The sequence below is a fragment of the Tinamus guttatus genome, unplaced genomic scaffold (assembly GCF_059628265.1).
Source record: "Tinamus guttatus ecotype Peru unplaced genomic scaffold, ASM5962826v1 Tinamus_guttatus_pri_ptg000659l, whole genome shotgun sequence".
Taxonomy (NCBI): domain Eukaryota; kingdom Metazoa; phylum Chordata; class Aves; order Tinamiformes; family Tinamidae; genus Tinamus; species Tinamus guttatus.
The window spans coordinates 1,566,654-1,585,560 of record NW_028289193.1 but is presented as its reverse complement, the minus strand read 5'-3'; the positions used below and the strand labels follow the sequence as shown (position 1 = coordinate 1,585,560).

The 18,907-nt window shown below is 43.5% G+C and overlaps 1 protein-coding gene across 1 annotated transcript in view; it reads left to right on the top strand.

Moving 5' to 3' along the window:
- SPIDR (scaffold protein involved in DNA repair) overlaps positions 1–18,907 on the top strand; it is a 115,012-nt gene that overhangs the window by 46,397 nt on the left and 49,708 nt on the right. The window contains exons 2-3 of the mRNA XM_088536366.1: positions 3,998–4,205; positions 5,920–6,179. Of these exons, the coding sequence (XP_088392492.1) occupies positions 3,998–4,205; positions 5,920–6,179 (468 nt within the window). The remainder of the gene's footprint in view (positions 1–3,997; positions 4,206–5,919; positions 6,180–18,907) is intronic.

The following is an 18,907-nucleotide window of genomic DNA, read 5'->3' as shown; positions in this document are numbered from 1 at the left end:
AGCGTGAGGGGAGGAAGGGAGGCCGCCGCGTCCCGCGAGAGGGAAGCTGCTGCTGCTGCTGGAAAGGGAGCAAATAACCTCTTGCCTCATGCCACTTGGCCATGTGACCGCTTGCGGCAACTGTTGATTGTCCGTGAAGTCAAATACAAGAAAAAAATACTGTCCTGCAGTGTAAGGAGTTCACAGCCTCCACGTCAGGTCGTTGCTACTGACCTTTCCTCTAAAGGCAGTCATGGGAGCTAGTCCCGCTTGGAATACGCTCTGCTGAGCAAGAGGAAGCGGGGAGAGGAATTCTTTTAAGACTGTGTGTGCACTTTATTCTCATCTCATTGATTCCATATGATTTGGTTAATAATATGATGTCTCCTTCTGACTCTCTGAAAGTAACACTTAAATGCAGGAGGCAGTTAGAAGAAAATTGAGAGAGATCCTGGAAGTCCTGTCAATACTTATGTTAAGTGTGCTAGAAAACTCAAAGCCGTCTTGGAATCTCTTTGCAGTCATTTTGTTTTCCTATAGGAGAAATATTTTACTAGAGGCCCCATTCCATGAACACAGCACACAGAGAATATATAGCAATGCACAAAGACCCAAGGAGGTCTCTTCTCCCCCATTCAATGCATTAGGTAACAACATCTGCTTGCTCTGTCTGCCCTTGATTCCACAGTGTTGAACTGGACGAAGAAATAGGCCTACCTGGATGGATTGGGAAGGCTCCTGTGACCGGCTCTGGTGCCTCAAGTGCTTGGGCGATACCTGCCCCAGCTTTCTTTGTCTGACTCTGTATCTTCGAAGCTGGCAAAAATAATTAAGTGCTTGTGTTTTCTCCTGTCCCAACTGCTTTCATCGCAGAGAGGTCATGGACATCTCACAGTGGCATTTCAAAGTTTTTTATAGTGGAGATGATCAAAAACCCTGTCCTGCAGAGTTAGTTTGAGCTGAGCAATATTAAGAAGAATTTCTAGAAAGGGGGGTGTATTAGTTCAATTAATTCTTATATTCTGATACTCCAGGGCTGAAAATGGCTTATGCCCTGCTTTGGTGACTTAGGTCTCATTAGTGGAATAGTCAAGGAAAAACTCAGCAGTGTCTTGGAGCTCAGGCTTTCTCCTTTTGTGGAGAGGTTGTCCATGAGGTGCTCCTCCTTATTTTTGTAGGATGTTTGTATCATTTAATTTTTAGCTTATATTATCTTTGAGGAAATTTCGCTGTATTTCTACAGTGAAAAAAAATAGAGAAAAGCAACTTTGATCATTTCACTGCATTTAAATTGGTGTATATTTTAGTGATTTTTAAAGTGTGTTTGCCTTATTTACATTCTCTTGTGGCTCTTTGCAGTTTCTGTTGAACATGTTCTCTTGGAAATACTTTGGTTTTGTTTTGCTTAGTTTCCAAGACTCAGAAAGTATTTAGCTGGCTTTCTCACTTAAAAAAAAATGATGATAGTTGTGATTCTTTGAGGGGAACATATATATATATAATATTCCATTTAGGGATCCACCTATATATAAAAAAAAGAAGCTTATTATAAGCTTCTTTCTTCTTTCATTTTACTTGGTTGCTGTTTCTATTTATTGCTGGTTATTTTCATTTCCTTGGGAGCAAACTGACCATTGGGAAGTAGGAAAAAAATAAGTAAGTAGACTGCTCTGTTCCACTGACTGAGTGACTGCTAAGTCTGTGGTATGCAGGTCTAGAAAAAGTGATCCATTAGGGAATGTGTTTTTAGGGAACTAATATTGCAAGTAAGAAATGGAGGACTTTTCCTAAAAGTGTGTTTATCTGTCTTTTTTTTTTCTTCCTTTGCAGAAATGCTGACTAGTCGTTACAGTATTACCCACGTAAAACAGAGCAGAGAAAGCTCTTGGTGGTTATAAAAGTAATCAAGGCATGGAATGCATAGGCATAGCAAAACCATGGTACACGTAATTTGTAATCAGTAAAACCTACCTGGCTTTAAAAAAGAATTTAAAAAAAAAGGAAAAAAAAGTTGGTCACGTATGTGCAGCAGGAAAACAAAAATAAAATAAAAATAAAACCATAAACCTCAGAGTTCCTGAAAACGATTTGCTATTAACGTCAGTGTTTTTAGCAAACGCGATGATTTAGATCAAGCAAACATTCTTTTGACATCAGTGACGTGGCAGACTCGTGCTCAGAGAGATTTCCTGTTTACTTTGGGTCTGAGTGCAGAAGTCTCCAGAAAGTAGGTGCTAACGTTTTCACTGCGGATCTGCATGCAAGGGCAGCCCCAGCTGTTCTGAGGTTCACTGCAAGCTGAATATACATTTTTATTCTTCAGGGAGAAGGGGTAATGACAGTTTGGACATAAAAAGCTTATAAGATCAGAGATGTCTTGCTTTGCTGACATAAAAATAATGTTATTGCATAAGTTCATTTTTAATGAACTGTATATTTAACAGATTTGAAACCATTCTGTTCGGAGATTTATGGTTCAGTAGCCACTTGTTTAATATCTAAAAGATGTATAGTCCATGAAATCCGGGAGAAAAAAAAGCGTTAAAAAAGGAAGGAAAAGAAAAGCACTGCTTCCTCGGTTTAATCCTGTAGTGAAGAAAATGATCAGCCCATAGTTATTTGGTAGCCTTGTGAGCTCCTGTCATACGTTTCTTAATCGTCACTTAATTCCCTACCTGTGGCCCTAAAGGAAGAGCTGCTCACCCAGACCCCAGGAGCTCCCAGGGCAGGAGGGCATCGTGGTGAATTCACTGCTCAGTTCCATGCTGTCACTGTCTGTGAAATTGTTGCTGTTTTTTCAAATCATGATTTCTGTGAATATCACAGTTAGAAAGAAATAGAACTTCTTATATGTGTATGTGTATGAGTTATACTTTTAAGTTTCAAGGTTATTTTTAATTTATATTTTTTAATTGATATTTTTTTTCTGAAATGCAGAGAACTATTTCCCGTTTTCTTACGTTATTTTTCTAAGTAAAAAATACCTAGGATTTATATTAATTATTAATTATTTATATTAATCGCGTGTTGCAGCTGTTCTTACTGTTTTGAAAATATATCTGCATTAACTTCCATTCAGCTGTCCCCTGTGCAGAGAGTAAAGCAGCTTGTTACGAACCCATATTGCAACGGTAGTCTGGTCGAGATCATAAATAAATAATTTTTAAGTTTTTGTGTTGTTTCACTTGGTGTGGTTGCATTTTAACAAGTAATGTCATAGATATGAGCACTTGCTTTGTCATCATAAAATGAGTGCTCAGCAAATCTGGAGACTCGAGTCCTGAGGACACTTCTGAACTCAGGTCAGCTCAGTTTTGCTGCCAGGGCGGGAGACCTTGTTTTACTCCCAAACGATACAAATCTGATAGTAGAAAAACACAGCCTGCAATAAACACACTAAGTGGATTTCATTTCTCTTTTGATCATCTCTGGAAAATGGAATTGCAGATTGTTTTTGTTAACTTCATTAGATTTGTATCCATTGAATATAAAATGTGTATTTCTATATATATTGTGGTATTAATGTGAAAGAAAAAAATGAACATCTGGGCATGCTTTACCTTTAGCTGATTGTGTGTTTAGTGATTCCCCGAGCATTACCTTAATCAGCTGGGCAAGAAATTCCCGCGTGTGGGAATTTACATTGGCACCAGAAACCAAAACGATGTCTTAGAGAGCAAGTTCATAACAGCAACACGCAGGAAAGAGGTTTTGAGGCAAAATAATGTGCAATATATCCTAGGAAAAGTGTAAAATTTTGCTTTCAGATAAAGGTGGGAGGGCAGAGAGGCCGGAGCGGCCCCGGCCGGGGCAGCGCGGAGGCGGAATGGGAATCGTCCGTGGCTGGGGATGTGCAGGGACCTGCAGTGCGGGCACGAGGGGCCCCAGGAGGTGTCAGCAGGGGCTTTGCACGGAGCAAGAAGGGAGAAGTGCCCCACCAGGCCTGCTTGTAAAAGGGGCTTCGCTCCTGTGTGACTGGTAATGCATTTGATGCCATGTTTAAATTTTGTTTCTGCAGGCAAAAGCTACTTCTCCGGAACACAAACGTTCCTGTCATCATGAACACCTACTTCAGTCAGAAGGTGCTACGTGGTGAATGCGTAGAGGGCAAAGAGAAGACACATGGCTCTGCAAAGCAGCTTATTAGGAAGAATATTGTATCTTTGGCACATGCATTTAGGTTAAATGACCCTGATGATCGACTCCAGGAATCTTCAGAAAACCAGGTGAGGTTCATTTTGTTTGAGCATTTTATAAGAAGTTAGTGAGCAGATGTTTGAAAATCATAATAAAAATTCTAAATGACTGACCTGCTCAGTTTCCCCTTTCATTTAGCCATAGCTGAATAATGTGATGTTTATTTAAATAATATTTTCTTAGCACAGGCTTTTGGCCCATCCAGATGCTGGACTGCTGTGAAGTTATTTTGCTGAAGTCTCACTACCGTGCTAAGCAGTAATTCTAGCTTTTTTTTTTCATTTTTTCCTCTTATTCTTTGCAGATGAATAGCTGAGTTTTATTTGAAAGAAAATCCCTTTTCTATTAACTGACACAAGTTATTATTTTTAATAGATATTCCATTTCAATTCGCATTTCCTAATTCATTTCCTATTCCGTCCCTTCTTTAAGGTATCAGTTGGTGACCCCCCACCTTAAGTGTCTCCTTGTTTCCAATTTTCCCTATTGTGACTTTGTTTATGTTAAAGTTACTATTGACTGTGAATGTCTTTAACTGTGGTTGTGCGAGCTGAGGTGTTTTGTGATTCTCTGTGCCAGCACTTTCTGAAACTAAAGGTCTTGTAAAGGTTTTATGTTGGCCACCCAAAATTATTCTTTGTGTTGGAGAAGTTTGGCCCAAGTGTTTAATGAACAATATTGAGTCTCAACATTTTCTGTTTACCTTAAAGGTAGTTCTCCCTGTAGACCTGGGAATTATACGGTTAAATAAATCAAGCCTAACCTTATTTCTGCAACCTTTTAAACGGCTTCTACTTTGGTATGCCGCAGCCAGTGTAAATTACTGGTTCAACTCCTATTTCCTACCAAACAAAACCCCTTCGCTGAAACTCTGTGGACAAGTCAGTTGTAACAGCTTTGTGGACAAGAGGCCGCATACACAGCACCAGCATTTTCTTTTAAATGCTGTAAATGTCCTTCTGAACTGGTGCACAGAGGTTGTGCCAAGCTCTCCATTCCTCTCAGAACTCTTCTTGGCACCCAGCTTTTGGAACAAACAGGATTCACTGTGGAGATGGAAGTTTGGCCTGGGTTGGGAAGGAGCCTATGTGATAGACCATGTGATACCAATTTTACTAAAGGAGAGATTTTTTAGAAATGAAAAATGATGAATAATAAACTAAGGCAATACATATCATAATTCTATTCATAGAATTTATTTGTGGAAATAGCAAAAGAATAGGAAGAGAGTAAGGTTTTCTACTTTTCATTAATCGTCTGATTCTTTTGTTTTGAAACTTGTAAGTTGAGAGACTAAATTAAATTACTATCCTATAAAACCAGGCACCTGTCTACTTTCAGCTCCATCTGAAGGCTGGAGCATTGAACATGGATTTTCCCCTTTTCAGGGAAGGAAGCTTCAGACTATCTTTGAAGTAAAAAGGAAACCCTGGTCAAGGAGAAAAATGAGAAGTGCCAATAAGTGCTGCTTTCTTCCTGGCGTAGCCCCTGTTTCTCACAGTTTCATTTAGTTCAGTCCAGGGCAGCAGTTTCACACAGGAGAGCACCAAGTGCTGAACTCTCACGAGCGTTCGTTAAAAATCCCAATAAATGTGGGACGTTAGTATGTAGGTTCATTTATATATAGTATTTTGAAACTACCCCTCCTTGGGGGTCATTTTTGGTGTTGAAGTTTTACTCTTCGGTGGTACATGATTTCGGAGCCCCATGAAATGTTTCTGTCCGTGACTTTTCCTTCCGCAGGTTGCGCGTGCCGCAGGGAGCACCCAGACCAGCACCAAGTGTGGTTCCAAAGAGCAGCCCTTGGCCCTCAGTGCCGTTAACGACTCCCTGCTGGAAATGGTGGAAAGCCAGGGAGCCGCGGGCTGGCGGGACGTGCAGGTGCGGGTGGCTGTCCAGAGGGTCTACTGCTTGCCCGCCAGAGAAGCTCTCACATGCCAGGCTCAAGAAAACCAGTCTGCTCATGCGGCATCCATCACAAACCCACACCACCCCAGGGTTAGGTGAGTAAAGAGATACCTGGGAATTCTGCTGGTGAGGCTGTGGCAGGTGAGAAACCCAAGGAGGGAATCTGGCCCTGCTGTCCTTAGTCCTCTTTCAGCAGGGCTAAGCACACGCCACGAAGTGAAGGCTCCTGATGGTGATGGTGCATTTTTTCAGTCATGTTACTGTGATTTACAGTTCCCAGAGAAGGGAAGGCCTTGTGTTCCTGCCTGCAGCTCATGGGTTGTAGCAACAGATGACAAAAGGTGGAAAACGAATTAGGGGGAAGTTAATTTAAAACCATCGATGACTGTGGATGTTTACTATTACTTGAGAGTCTCCGATTACTGGTACATGAACCACTTCCCATTTACCTAGTTCAGCCTCCAATGTGCTCTGCGAGTAACTTGTGCTCACAGAGTGCTCTTTGGAGACAGAAGGGGAGTATATGCAGAGGTGGAGAAAATAAAGCAGGAAAGACATGCCAGGCAGTTCTCCCTCCGAGCAGCCCTGTCGAGTCCTTTCCTTTTCCTTTCATTCCTCCAGGTTTGAGGCCAAAGGCTGATTGCAGAGCCTTTGTCAGCAGCTCTGGGGTTAAGGCTGCCGTGGGGGTTCCTGAGCCCTTCCTTCAGGCTTGTGCTAGCTCTGGTTCTGTCGAGGCAGAATCACTCAGGTCCGTTACCGCAGTCAGTTCCAGCCTTCGTTCGGGGTTCCCAGTACGGCTCTGCAGAATATGAGGAGATTTGCAATTCCTTTGCTGTTTATGGCCCCCAGTTACTTTAAGGAAGGGCTGCGCTGAGAATTCTATAGGTCCTTGCAGCATGGACCTGCTAGGCTTTAAAGGGATTCCTCAAAGACAAGGAGGATCCGAGTTCCTCCAAACTCCCTGCTGCTGGCAATAACATGCGTACACGGCCCTCTTCCCGAGTGTTGGAAATCCTGGAATTCTCCCGGCTCGTGCTGCCTCGTGTCCCACTGGATAACTTACAGCAGTGATGGGTCAGTGATCTGCCTCCCCATGCACTTAGGAGGGTTATTTCCTAAAATGCATAGCCAGTCACCCACAGAAAATTAATTAATAACACCCTTGTCACTGTTATTTTATAAAAAAATCATTTACATATATGGAGTTGAGTTTAACTTAAACTAGTTTTTGAAAAGCAGTTGATACCTTTTGTTGTGTGGACTCATTGCTTTTATGTCGATTAGCTATTTCTCACTATTATAAAACCACCAGGGAAGGTCCTTTATCGATCAGCACCAGTGCAATCAGCTCCCAGTGCTCCTGGAGCTCCAGACGACGGGGTTGTTCTGGGTGTCCAGATTTTCCTTTCAGGGGGCTACAGGTGCTCAAGCCAGCCCAGGTGGCAGCCTCTAATTCAAACTGATGTTACCTCCTCAGTCCTAGCCAGTTCCAAGGGCAGCCTCCTCTCCACGTCTCCCTTTAAGCTCCTCATCCCAGCTGCTACCTAACTTGAAATCCCAGAGATCCAGGTAGTTGGTTGACAGCAGTGGGGAAGCTAACAGAAAGCTCAAGATGGCATTTCTTAATCCAACTTGAAAGAGAACTAGAATTAAAACAGGAAGGTCCTTTGCTTCTGAGTGCATGCAGTCAGGGGTAATCTCCTGTGCAGTTCTTAAATCTTGGGAGTACCTCAGATTTTATAGATGTTCCAGCTCAGAAAGCGAGCTTGCCATTCTCAGCTCCCAACCTGTGCTTTGGATCTGCCTTCTCCGATGAGAAAAATCAGCCCATGATCTTGTTTTGAAAAGGAGGGAGCAGCTCTTTGAAAGAGGGAGGGTTGGTGAACACCGAGTGCCGCTTCATCACCTGCCGTGCTCGTGGCTGAGGAGCATCCGTGTGAGATCCCGTCATCCATGGAAAATACCCTGCCACCTGATAGGGAGTGAATAGGTCCAGCACCTCCTGGCAGTGCTCTGAACCCCCTAAAGGACTGCTCTTTTGTAAAGCAAATTGTAAGCTACTTTCTGTAAAACACAACTGCCATGAGAACAACACTTGTGTTTTGGGAGGTGGAGTGAGTGAGAGAATCCATTGATTTGGGAACAAAATTTTCCAATTAGTTACAAGGCAGATGAATAGTTAATTTGTTTGTATTTTAGACGGACTGTTTCATTGCGTGTCGTTTCTTATAACACTCCACAATAGCTTAGATGTAGTTGCCAAGCAAAGCATAAAAGCACAGTAGAATGAAAGAGGCTTGAAATTAAATATGGAACAGCGAAAGTAAGTGATGTGTTTTGTTCGAGGCATCCAGTTTCTAGAAGGAGACTGGCAAATTGTGGGAGAAACCTTGGGAAATTGATTTATTGAATTATTTAAAGTGGGGTAAAGTGCTAGAAATTACCTGTATCTAGCCCCTATAGCTTGTAAAGATAAATGTATAGAATGCTGCAAGACAATATGATGTTTTAAAGTCTATTTAGTTGAAGTCTGCTTTCTTAGGATGATGAAAGACCATTACAGAGATCAAAATGTTCTCCAGCTTCTGTCATCCTTAAATTATTCTCACATTCCCCATGTTATTGTCAAATCATTTGCTTTTTCCCTCAGCAATCAAGTGTTCTCACAAATGAACTTTTCATGCTAAGAGTTTCAAGGAGAAAAAAAAAAGATAGGAAATACAACTTGCCATGACTATCTGCCCCTTCCCAGCATTCCTGGTATACTTTTTGCTGCCTTTTCCCCTCTCATCAGAGAGACTTTTACACATGATCCAACGTATTTTTGTCTAAAAGTGAATATTTTGACTCTTTGGAAAGAGCCCTGACTCTACATGCACCAAAAGGCTCCTGTCAACCTGTGGAGCTTTCTGGCGTTGAGGTGTCTGACTCACTGTGTCGACCTTGTACTTTGTGTTCCAGGGATAAAGCAGTGTATAATTTGGATTTTGCTTTTGCCAGTATCTGTTTGTTTTGAGTGGGCCACGTGAGTTCAGCAAAAAATAGCGTTGGTCAGTTTTATTCCTTAAAGGAGAGGGATCATTGTGTGGTAGCTGCTGAAACTAAAACAGACACATTTTTTAGCACGATTAGGCAGTTAAACCAGTCAGGAGGCTCAAAAGATTTGGGTTAGGAAGCTGGAGAGAGAAGGGTGTTGTCTATGAAGAAAGAAAAGCTAAGCAGTTCTAAAGGAAGACAATGCTAGCGAGGGCTGTGAATACACATTCTAAAATCTCTGTGGGTGAGGAAAGAAACTTTCCACTCGCTTCTCTTGGCATATTGCTTTGACCTACTTCCCACCTGAATGTTAGCACTGTGGCCCACAATAATATTCTATACCAAGATCAAAGGGAAGGCACCGCATTTACTTTCAAAAATAATGTAATCAGGCTCCCCCCTCCTCTCTTGGTCTTGGTCTTTTGGTTTTACTCTCTATTTTGTTTGCTGTTTGCCAGATCGTAGGGAAACAGACAGGCCAGCTACCATGCGAGCAGGACCCTGGGGGAAGCAAATATGTAGAACAGCCAAGCGTTTGTTTGAGTGGCTGCAAGAAATGGCTGCGTGGGGAAAGTAGCACTCCTATTTTTGAATAAGGCCACAGAAACACTGCAGCCAGTAGCTGGGATTCATGGTGCAAGTTACTGCAAACTTCTGTGTACTCCCTGCCTAGGTAATTCCATGTAAAAAGGTTTTATTGGCAAGCAGTAATCCTGCAGGACTGATTCATTTCAAAAGAGCGTTTCCTTTTTCCTCTCTTTCTTCACCTAACACTGCTCACTCCTTACCTGACTGCAAAGCAGCCAGCGTGTCAACCTGTCTGGCAGCATTCACCAGTAAAAGTTGAGTGTCAGGTGCTCCAACTGGCATTTCAGGTAGGTGCACTGGTGTGTCGAGAAGTCATGCTTGTGGTGAGCAGAACTCGGCTTACGTTTTGTAAGGCATATTTAAAAATAAAACAGTGGAGGTTTTGTTTTTTGAAAAAAGCCCACGTTGGAGAGGGCTGCCATAAAGATCCCCGTTCACAGATGCTAACATCTGTCAGAATGTTTTTTGTGGCTGACTTAAATCTGTTTACAGCATTCCATTTGTTTTTTGTGTTTTTCAACAAAACATTTTAAATGGAATGGTCATAAATGTAAGTTTTTAAAAATTACATTATGTTCTTGGGATGTGATTCTTCAAGTGGGAAATAAACAGGAAATAGGTAACTGAAGTGCACTAGAGAGTACTCCATACACTAGAAATTTTCTGATTTCCCCTTTTCAGATCCTTCTCAGAAGTGAAAATATGTGCTTTGAATATCCCTGCAAAGTCATCTAATTGCTACTTGTAGGGCTGGTAACAGTTCTCCTAGCAGCTCTGCTTCTCCAGATCTGCTAACCTGTTCCTGCTTCGAAGCCTCTTCTCTTTTCTTTCCCTGAACCCAGTTGAGACTCCCTGACACTGGGATTATTCCCTTTTGCCTCCACCCTGCTCTTTTTGTAATTCTCAAACTGGGGCACCAAAACACAGACCAACAAACGACTGTTGGGAAAAAAAAAAGCCGCTTCAAAATCACCTTGTCCAGGTGCGACATTAAACACCATTATATATTTTACATCGGAGATTCCGTGTCATTGCCCTCATAGCCCTGAAAATCTGTTTCGCTGCTGCTGCAGATGGAAAGGTGGAACTTGGGCTTCTTCCAGCACCACTGTAGTACAACAATTTGTTAGTGTGACGTTCCCGTTTATTTTTCAGTGCTAAATATTTACATAATCTGAGTCTGGGGGCAAGGTGAAAGCACTGTTATCTGATAGACGCAGTACAGGGGGGAAAAAGGTTCCCCCAACATATGTCACTGGCTTTAGACCCTGTGCTGCAATTAGACAGTTAAATATAAAGGGTTTCTTTCATCCCTTCCCTTCCCTTCCCTTCCCTTCCCTTCCCTTCCCTTTCCTTCCCTTCCCTTCATTGGTGTGTTCTCCATGATAGAGAAATGATGATAGAGAAGTGTGTTTTCCATGATAGAGAAATCCCAGAGATAGATAGATAAATAATGTAGAGAGGTCAATATTCTGGAAGCAGCATGATGCATCGTTCTGCATGCCCCACCACTCATCTTGCAACTATATTTTTCCCCCCTCCTGCATCTGACTCAGGACGGTGCTTTAGGGACCTGGGCCGACTTCTTGCACCTGCACTTCTTGCTGTCTGTTTCATGTAACAGTCCACCAAAAACATCATTTCTGAGGACTACAAAAACTGGAGGTGAAGGGGAAGAGCAAGGCAGTCACTCATAGGTTGTCCTACAGTGGAAACCAATCCAAGGAGTAGAAAGGCTGCTATCTGAGAAGGTAATTTTCCAGCCCTAGAGCCACAATCAAGGTATTTGGGTTGTACATCGTCTCGTTGAAACCAGGAATAGTAATTTTCCAGCACCTGCTATTTGTCAAGAATTATCCAAGATGGCCTACGTAAAAAGAATGGAATCTTTCCCTTAATTTTTGACCTTTCTTCCTCTTGAATTTTTGTATCTATGAAAGTTAAGTGGCTGACGGAACCGAGAGCAGAAATCCTCCACGTGAGTTTTATACCCCTACCTTTCACTAAATGCATGACTGCAGTCCTGACCTGAAGGGAGTGTTAAAGTCATGCTGGAGCAGCGCTCCAAAACATTTATAAAAGCCAGATTGTGTCTCTGGAATTTGTTTTCCTGCTACCATGGTACAGAAGGCAATAGCCATAGCAGTGATAAATGTTCTAAATACCTGGATGGACACATGCTCAGTTACCAGTCAGGAGAGAAATCTAAGCTGCCCAAATACTGTAGGTAATGTCTGTGCGACTTGGACAGGTAGACACTCTCCATATGCACACACTTAATATCTGCATAGATCAGTAGATGTGCAAAGAAAAATCCCTGTAGACTTAATTACAATAGCGAGTTTCCCAAGATGAAGTTTGTTAGGATTCACTTTTTGTCATCATCTTTGAAAAAGCTTCTGTTTGGATAGTATGTATAAATCCATACTGCTTCGAAGGATCCTACGAACACAGCCTTACTGTTGAGGAAAGAAGGAAGTCTTTTGTCCCACAGTCCATCTTGTGTGGTTTTAAAACTGATGTGCACACTCTAATAAATATAAAAAGAGGATAATTTGTATTGTTTGGCTTCAAAAGAGCTGACTCATATTAGGACGGGTGTCTTCACATCTGTATCTTAATCATGTATGCACTTGCTTGTACAGAATATTAGAGATTAAGATATAACAAACAAAAAGAATAAAATAAAACTCTAGCGGATACATTTTTAGTTACTATATCTTTTTGTAAGCACTGCGGTTTAATACTGAGATGCAGCTTACAAATGTTAGGAACATTTAATGAACTTATCTTAAGCTCCCATGCCAGTCTCTTTCCAGTCCTGACTGGTTGCAGTACCTGCTATTCTTGTTCCATTTCTCTGAGCCCAACAGAGTCAGCAATGCCAAACTGGGGAGGGATTCACTACAGATTGCTGAAATCATCAAGCTTCTTTAAATGAATCCCCCTACTCCTTCTTTACTTCAGAGGTCTTTGCAGGGCTTGGAGAAGAACATACGCCTCCAGTGAATAGTAACAAAAACACTAAGTAGGAGCAAGCTCCAAGGCAGTGTGAAGTGCAGTCTCTGCAGGGTTCCCAGTCTCCATGGGTTTGTGCTGCAGTTCGGCACTTGAAACTCGTGCTGCCACTGTATGATCCTGTCCTGTCTTCTCCTGTCCAGCAGCATCCCCCTTTCCTAGAAGATAGCTTTGAGAAAATTATTCAAAAGTATGAAATTATGTCATAACCGGCATTGGAGGAAGTTGGAGGGGCACTGGAGGAAGGCAGCCTGGTGAGAGGGGGCGAGAGAAGCTACTGGAGCCCCAGTTCTACAGAGGTGGGAGCTGGAGCTGGAACTGTCGTCCCAGGTGAGGGGGCGCGTGGTAGGTCGTTGGAGAAGGAAGTCATCGTTTGGCGAATACGAGAGTAATCATAAAACTGTAAGAGGCCATTTTATGTGACTCACCTTTCTGTCCTCACTCACCTTGACTCCCTGGAGCCTGTGCAGTTCCTGCTATGAATTACCTGTCTGAGGCACTGGGTCTCCCGTTGCTGCACTCAGGGATCATCTGGTCATGGCGCTCACAGATGTTTTTGTCTTTGTCCCACGACGATGGGGTTATGTGTTTTCGCCTGCCTCTGAACAAATGCCAGATCTGTAAATTCCATTTGACATGACAGAAAGTGTGCCAGGAAATTAATTTGACTGCAACAATTTGTCACATCTTCAATACAGAGCTATAAGTTAACGGATGATATTAAATAACATAAATAGGAAGTAGACGAACTTGTTAACAAAAACATTCAGTGCCTAATCTTTGCAAAAGTATTTTTCATTTGTTATTTCTATTAAATTCTAAGTGCGTATTTCCTTTGCATGAGAGCTTAAACTGCCAAAACTTGTTGCAGCCGAGGCTATTCAGAAATGTTGAAGATTATGTGTAATAGGAGCTCATCTATACTGCGCTGCTGTGTACATCTGACTCATCATCCGTAATTGGGCTGCCAGGGTCTGGACGAGAATCGTAGCAATAACATTCTGAGAAAAGAGGCGTTTAAAGTGGATGCCTCCAAAATCAGGCAGATCAGTGACTCTGAGCCTGCTTTCACTTGAACGGTGTGAGCTGGAGCAGCGCTGCTGAGCCGAGCTGTGCGTTGTGGATGTGAAACAAATGCCCTGGAAATCACATTGGGAACCCAGAGGAGAAGCAGCGGAAGCCAAGGCAAAGAGAGGTTCTACCTCTGATTTTGAGCCTGTAACTTCAGCGTATCAGCAAATTGCAATCAGCTAATTTAGTTTTAAGTGCTTGCCAAGGGTTGTGCCATGTCTGATAACACATTTCTTATATCCCTACGTTAGATTTAGGTAACTCCTACGTAGACAAACAGACTTTAAGGTTAGTTAGAACAGAACCTTACAATACTTTTTAATGTACTTTTGAGTGTTTCTAAGCTTTTAGAATGAAGATCACAAAATTTCCTATGCAGCCTTAGACATAAAAGAATATTCCTCCATTTAAAAAAAAAATAGCCATACATCATATTTATTGGCAGGACTTCAGCTGCTGAGTTTAAGATACACTTCCAGCATTTTGAGAAGCAAAATAAAACTGAGGATAGGTAATCCTGTCACATGCTGTATGTGCTTCTAAAAGGAGCCTCCCCTTTTTCCACTGAGGTAGGATAATGTTCGGACAACCCCGGCTCGTGACAGTTCTGAGAAATCAGGAAATGCACGGCCAGTTCTGCGGCCGGCGTGGTGGGAATGATGAGCGGGCTGCACCCGCTGCCCCGGGCCGCTGCCAGAGCCCACGTGCCTCTGGCGTGCGCAGAAGTGAGCAAGGAGCTGTTTTCAGCACAAAATTAACTGTTTTTAAAGGGTATCTACCTAAACTGTCTGATAGTGCCTAACCAAGATGCTGGGCGTAAAGCAAAGTTGAGCTGCTGAGCAGCATAAGCAGTTCGGTATCCTCGTGTTTCTATCCGAACGTGTAACGTGAGAGTTGCTGTTTAACCCTTTTCTGTTAAATGGAAATGGAGCTCAGGGAGCATTTGCGAAGCTTGAGCCTGCTGCTCCTCCCGTAACCGCGTTTCACATGTGGCACGACAGAAACACCCCACGCGGGACGCGGCGAGCGCGCCTTCCCCGCAGGCGGAGGGCGGCCCGGCCCGCGCGCGTCCCCGCGCGCGCTGCTCGTCCCCGGACGCGGTGCGCGTCCCCGCTCCGGCGTCGCTCCGTGCGCGTCCCCGCTCCGGCGTCGCTCCGTGCGCGCGCCCTCCCCGCGGCCTCGTGACGCGCCGCTCCCCGGCCGGGCACACGCTGTTCGGTAAACACGCGCGGCCCCGGCGCGCTCGCGCCAGCCCTTGGGCGGCCAGGCCTCTGCGCAGCCCTGACGTACGGGCGAGGGAAGCGGAGAAGGCCGTATTTATGTTTTCATTAGTGCTTTTTATAGCCGGGAGCCAGCTGCAGCTGGTTAACGTTAGCCGAGGACAGCTATTAGCGTGCGGACCTCTTACGCAGGATAAAGGGCTTCTGATGGAAACAGAGTTGTTACTCACGGGGCTCACGGCGCCGTGTTTACACGGACGCTGTTTGTGCTGCCGTAGAATATACATTAGAACAGCGTGCACCTCTTTAATAAACTAAAACTTTCCAGGATTCAAGGGGATTTTGTGTCAAAACTTGCAGCAGAGCAAATCCTAAGATTTGCCTCCTGAGCTAGCCTATTGCTTGTTAAAAAAATGTGTACATATATATATATATATGATTTTTAAATACTGCTCAGCAGCAACGCAGCTACAAGAAGTCATTTCTGTTTAGGTGTTAGGTTGAGACAGGAATAAGCAATTTTAAGCCCTGCATACCCGCTCTGGACTGCTGGGCTCTCTGCTGTGATGTGAGTGAGCGGCAGCAGCGCGGGGTGAACTGCACCAGGAACCCACGGCTCAGCTGCCCTTCTCCGGTTTCCCCCAGCTCTTGCTTCTTTTCTCTCTCTTTCTGTGGAAGATAGTCACAAGAGTGCTTGAAAACAAATAGCTAAAGCAACTGCGAAGGAGAGTGTGAGGAAGGCAAAGAAGTGCTGTTTATAACGCCCCGCTGCGACGAGCCCACGGTCTGCGGTCCTTGCGACATTGCGACACCTTTGCTTCCTGGTCAGGCCGAGTTCCCCAAACGCTTCCGACAACTCTGCTCCTCTAGGCAACGGCAGAGGTGGCTGAAGAAGAAGTAACAAATTTTGCTTATCTAGTGCTTTGTGTTTCTGTGGAGGATGGGCAATGAGCGTGTTCCCTTTTCACAGCTCATTTATTCATTTTAATAGTTAAAGCTTCCCGCTCTCCAGTTTATCCTCCTGAGGAAGGTAGGTTACTCAAGACCATCAGAGCTATTCCTCTCCTTCCCCCATCTTTTGCTTTTACTTGTGGTGTGTTTTACAGAGACTAGAAAAGGTGGTTATTGTGGAAAACATTCTGAAGGATCTTACAGGATGAGTTTTCATTCCTTTTACCAGTGTCAATCCTACAAATTGCTAGTGATGAACTTTCCAAGTCAGCAAATCAGGAAGTTCTGTGTAGAAGGCCTTTGTTTGAGTAGCCTTCCCATGAAAAACTCAATTACATCAATCATCATCATGTCATAATTATTCCTTTATGATTCAAAAAGAGGAGCTTTATAATGCTATTCATTTTCATCTGCTAAACAGCGCCTGCTGGTGAAACTGCTCCAGATGCCAATGTCAACTCACAGAGTTGGACTATAGTTTGTTACAAAGACAAAAAAAATCGGGTTATCTCCCCAAATTGAATTGCTTCTAATCTCCTGCTCTGATAAATTTCCTCCACCCATCCATTTAGGAACACCACCCTCAATGATCCACTTGAAAAGAATGTGACAGTAAGAACTGTGACACTGGGAAAGCCCAGCTCATGAATCCTGTGTGCTCCATGCCTACCGTTCTACCCTCGAGATACAGGTGAAAAACTTCAATGGGCAGCATCTCATTTTTCCTTTGGAACATGATCATTGATTTGACTCCGAATTGCCCTCACATGTGTGGGTCAAGGCTCTGTTTGTTCCAATTTCTGAGGTTGCCTGTCTTATGAAGACCAGAGGAATCATTTACTTACTGAGGCAAAGCAGAGCTTTGATGTCCTCACGTTCTTCTTTTTAATGCAAAGCAGCAACATTCTGCTGGAAGGGTTTTCACCACGTTTTGTTGACTGCGATCTGATAGGAACATTTTTGTTCTTATCTGCTGTGCTCCTAAATGCTCCATAAGCTGTTTTTACTATGCACGTGGAAATGACCTAGATGGTGTCATCATGTGTTGGTCCTTGGGCTTGTTTTGAATTCAAGGTTCTTCCATTCAGGGGCCCATTCTCATTTTTGCCTTTAGCTGTTGTGACTGGCAATAAAACCTCAGTGCAATAATTTATTTGGAGGAATATTCGGAATTAGGAAAAGCAGTTTTCTCCAGCAGAGTTTTCTCACAAAGATGGCTGGGACAACTGGCACTGTGTCCCTAGGATAGGATATTGCAGATGTAGCTTGTATATTAGGTGCTGTGTCATAGGACTGTGTAGCCTCTTTCTCTCCAAACAGTTTCTTTTTCCTTGAAACATTTGCCAAAGACCTTCTTAGTGTTTTCTCTGGGATACCTGATTTAACACAGCCAGATTTAACATAGCCACGTCCTGACTGACTGGTCCCTTCTCTGAGGCAGCTGTCTCTTCACTTTGATTTTAAGGGCCTTACTAGTTTTTCTCATCTGCAAAGAACATGTGGTTAGAGGTAAGAAGACATATGTGACCCTGAGAATATTATGAAAACAGCTTTGACCGAGCGCAGCCTGGATTTTCCCATTCCTCACACTGGTGTGGCAGGACACAACTGCACTAAACCTTCCTGGCCAAACCTGGGGGGAAGATTTCCCTGATGCTCAGACTGACGCAGGAACATCTTTTCCTTGTGTGTTCTGTCCTTAACATCCTTAATGAAAAAATGAAGCACATGATATGCAGGAGTCATGGTTAAGAGAGAGATAAAGCTGCAGTCTGACTTTTTGTCATCAGGCAGTATTAGGTTGACAGCTATTTATTTTATCTAATCTATTTGCACATAACTTACTCTTTCTTGCTGAGTAATTGCAATAGAAAATTTCCTTCTCTTGGTCCCTCTTGGTCCCTTTGTAAAATATGGAATCTCTCTCCATGTAGAAATGAAGTATATGTCAGATCTGAGAAATAATTATTTTGCTTACTGAAAAAAAAAAAGAGTTGTCTTGGGATACAGAAGCATGAATGAAGACATCCTTTTAGCTAAAAGATTCTGCAGGAAAACTTGGGAGCGCAGAAGGAAAGGGGGCTTCTGTGTGTGTGTGTGTCTGTGGCGGGGATTGGTGGGCTCTGAAGAAGAATCGTAGAATCACAGCATCCCAGGATGGCTGAGGCTGGAAGGGACCCTTAGAGATCATCTAGTCCAACCCCCTGCACACGCAGGGTCACCTAGAGCACGTGGCACAGGACTGCGTCCAAGCGGGTTTGAAGATCTCCAGAGAAGGAGACTCCACAACCTCTCTGGGCAGCCTGTTCCAGGGCTCTGGCACCCTCACCGTTAGGTTCCTTAAGAAGACGCTCTGAGGAGCTACTGGAACCTCCAGGCTGGGATACATGCCCAGCCTTGCGGGGCATGATTTGGAAAGCCACCCATGTACACGATGGTGTTAATGGAGATAAAAGGCAGCAGATAAATTAACTATTCATCTCTGCAGATTATTGACCTGGCCTATTGTTCGTTCTTCCCCTGCTGTGTTTGGTTCCTTCCTCGCTTTGGAGCTGTGTTACCACCGAGGCGTGTGGGCAATTTAAGGGAAACTGGTGCCTGTGTCATTTGCCTGGACATGGGAGCATGAGCCTTCATGGAGATCCCTGAACCTCAGTTCCGTGATAATAGGTGCACTTGATGGCAGAAAAGGAAAACGCAAAACCACTGCTTTCTTGTTATTCCTGGTTCAGATTGCCAGCTCTACTTTCTCTTCTTGTTATTTCTGTTTGGATATGCTGAGCCAGTTTCAGTTTCCAGATGTAATCTGGATTGATAGCCTCTGCTTAAATGTAAGTTGTGGTGTCTGTGAACCAGTTGTTAAGATCGGATTTGGTGAATTCGCATCAAGCAATTAAAACTATCACATGGAAAAAGTGTCTTAACCATGACCTTGGCAA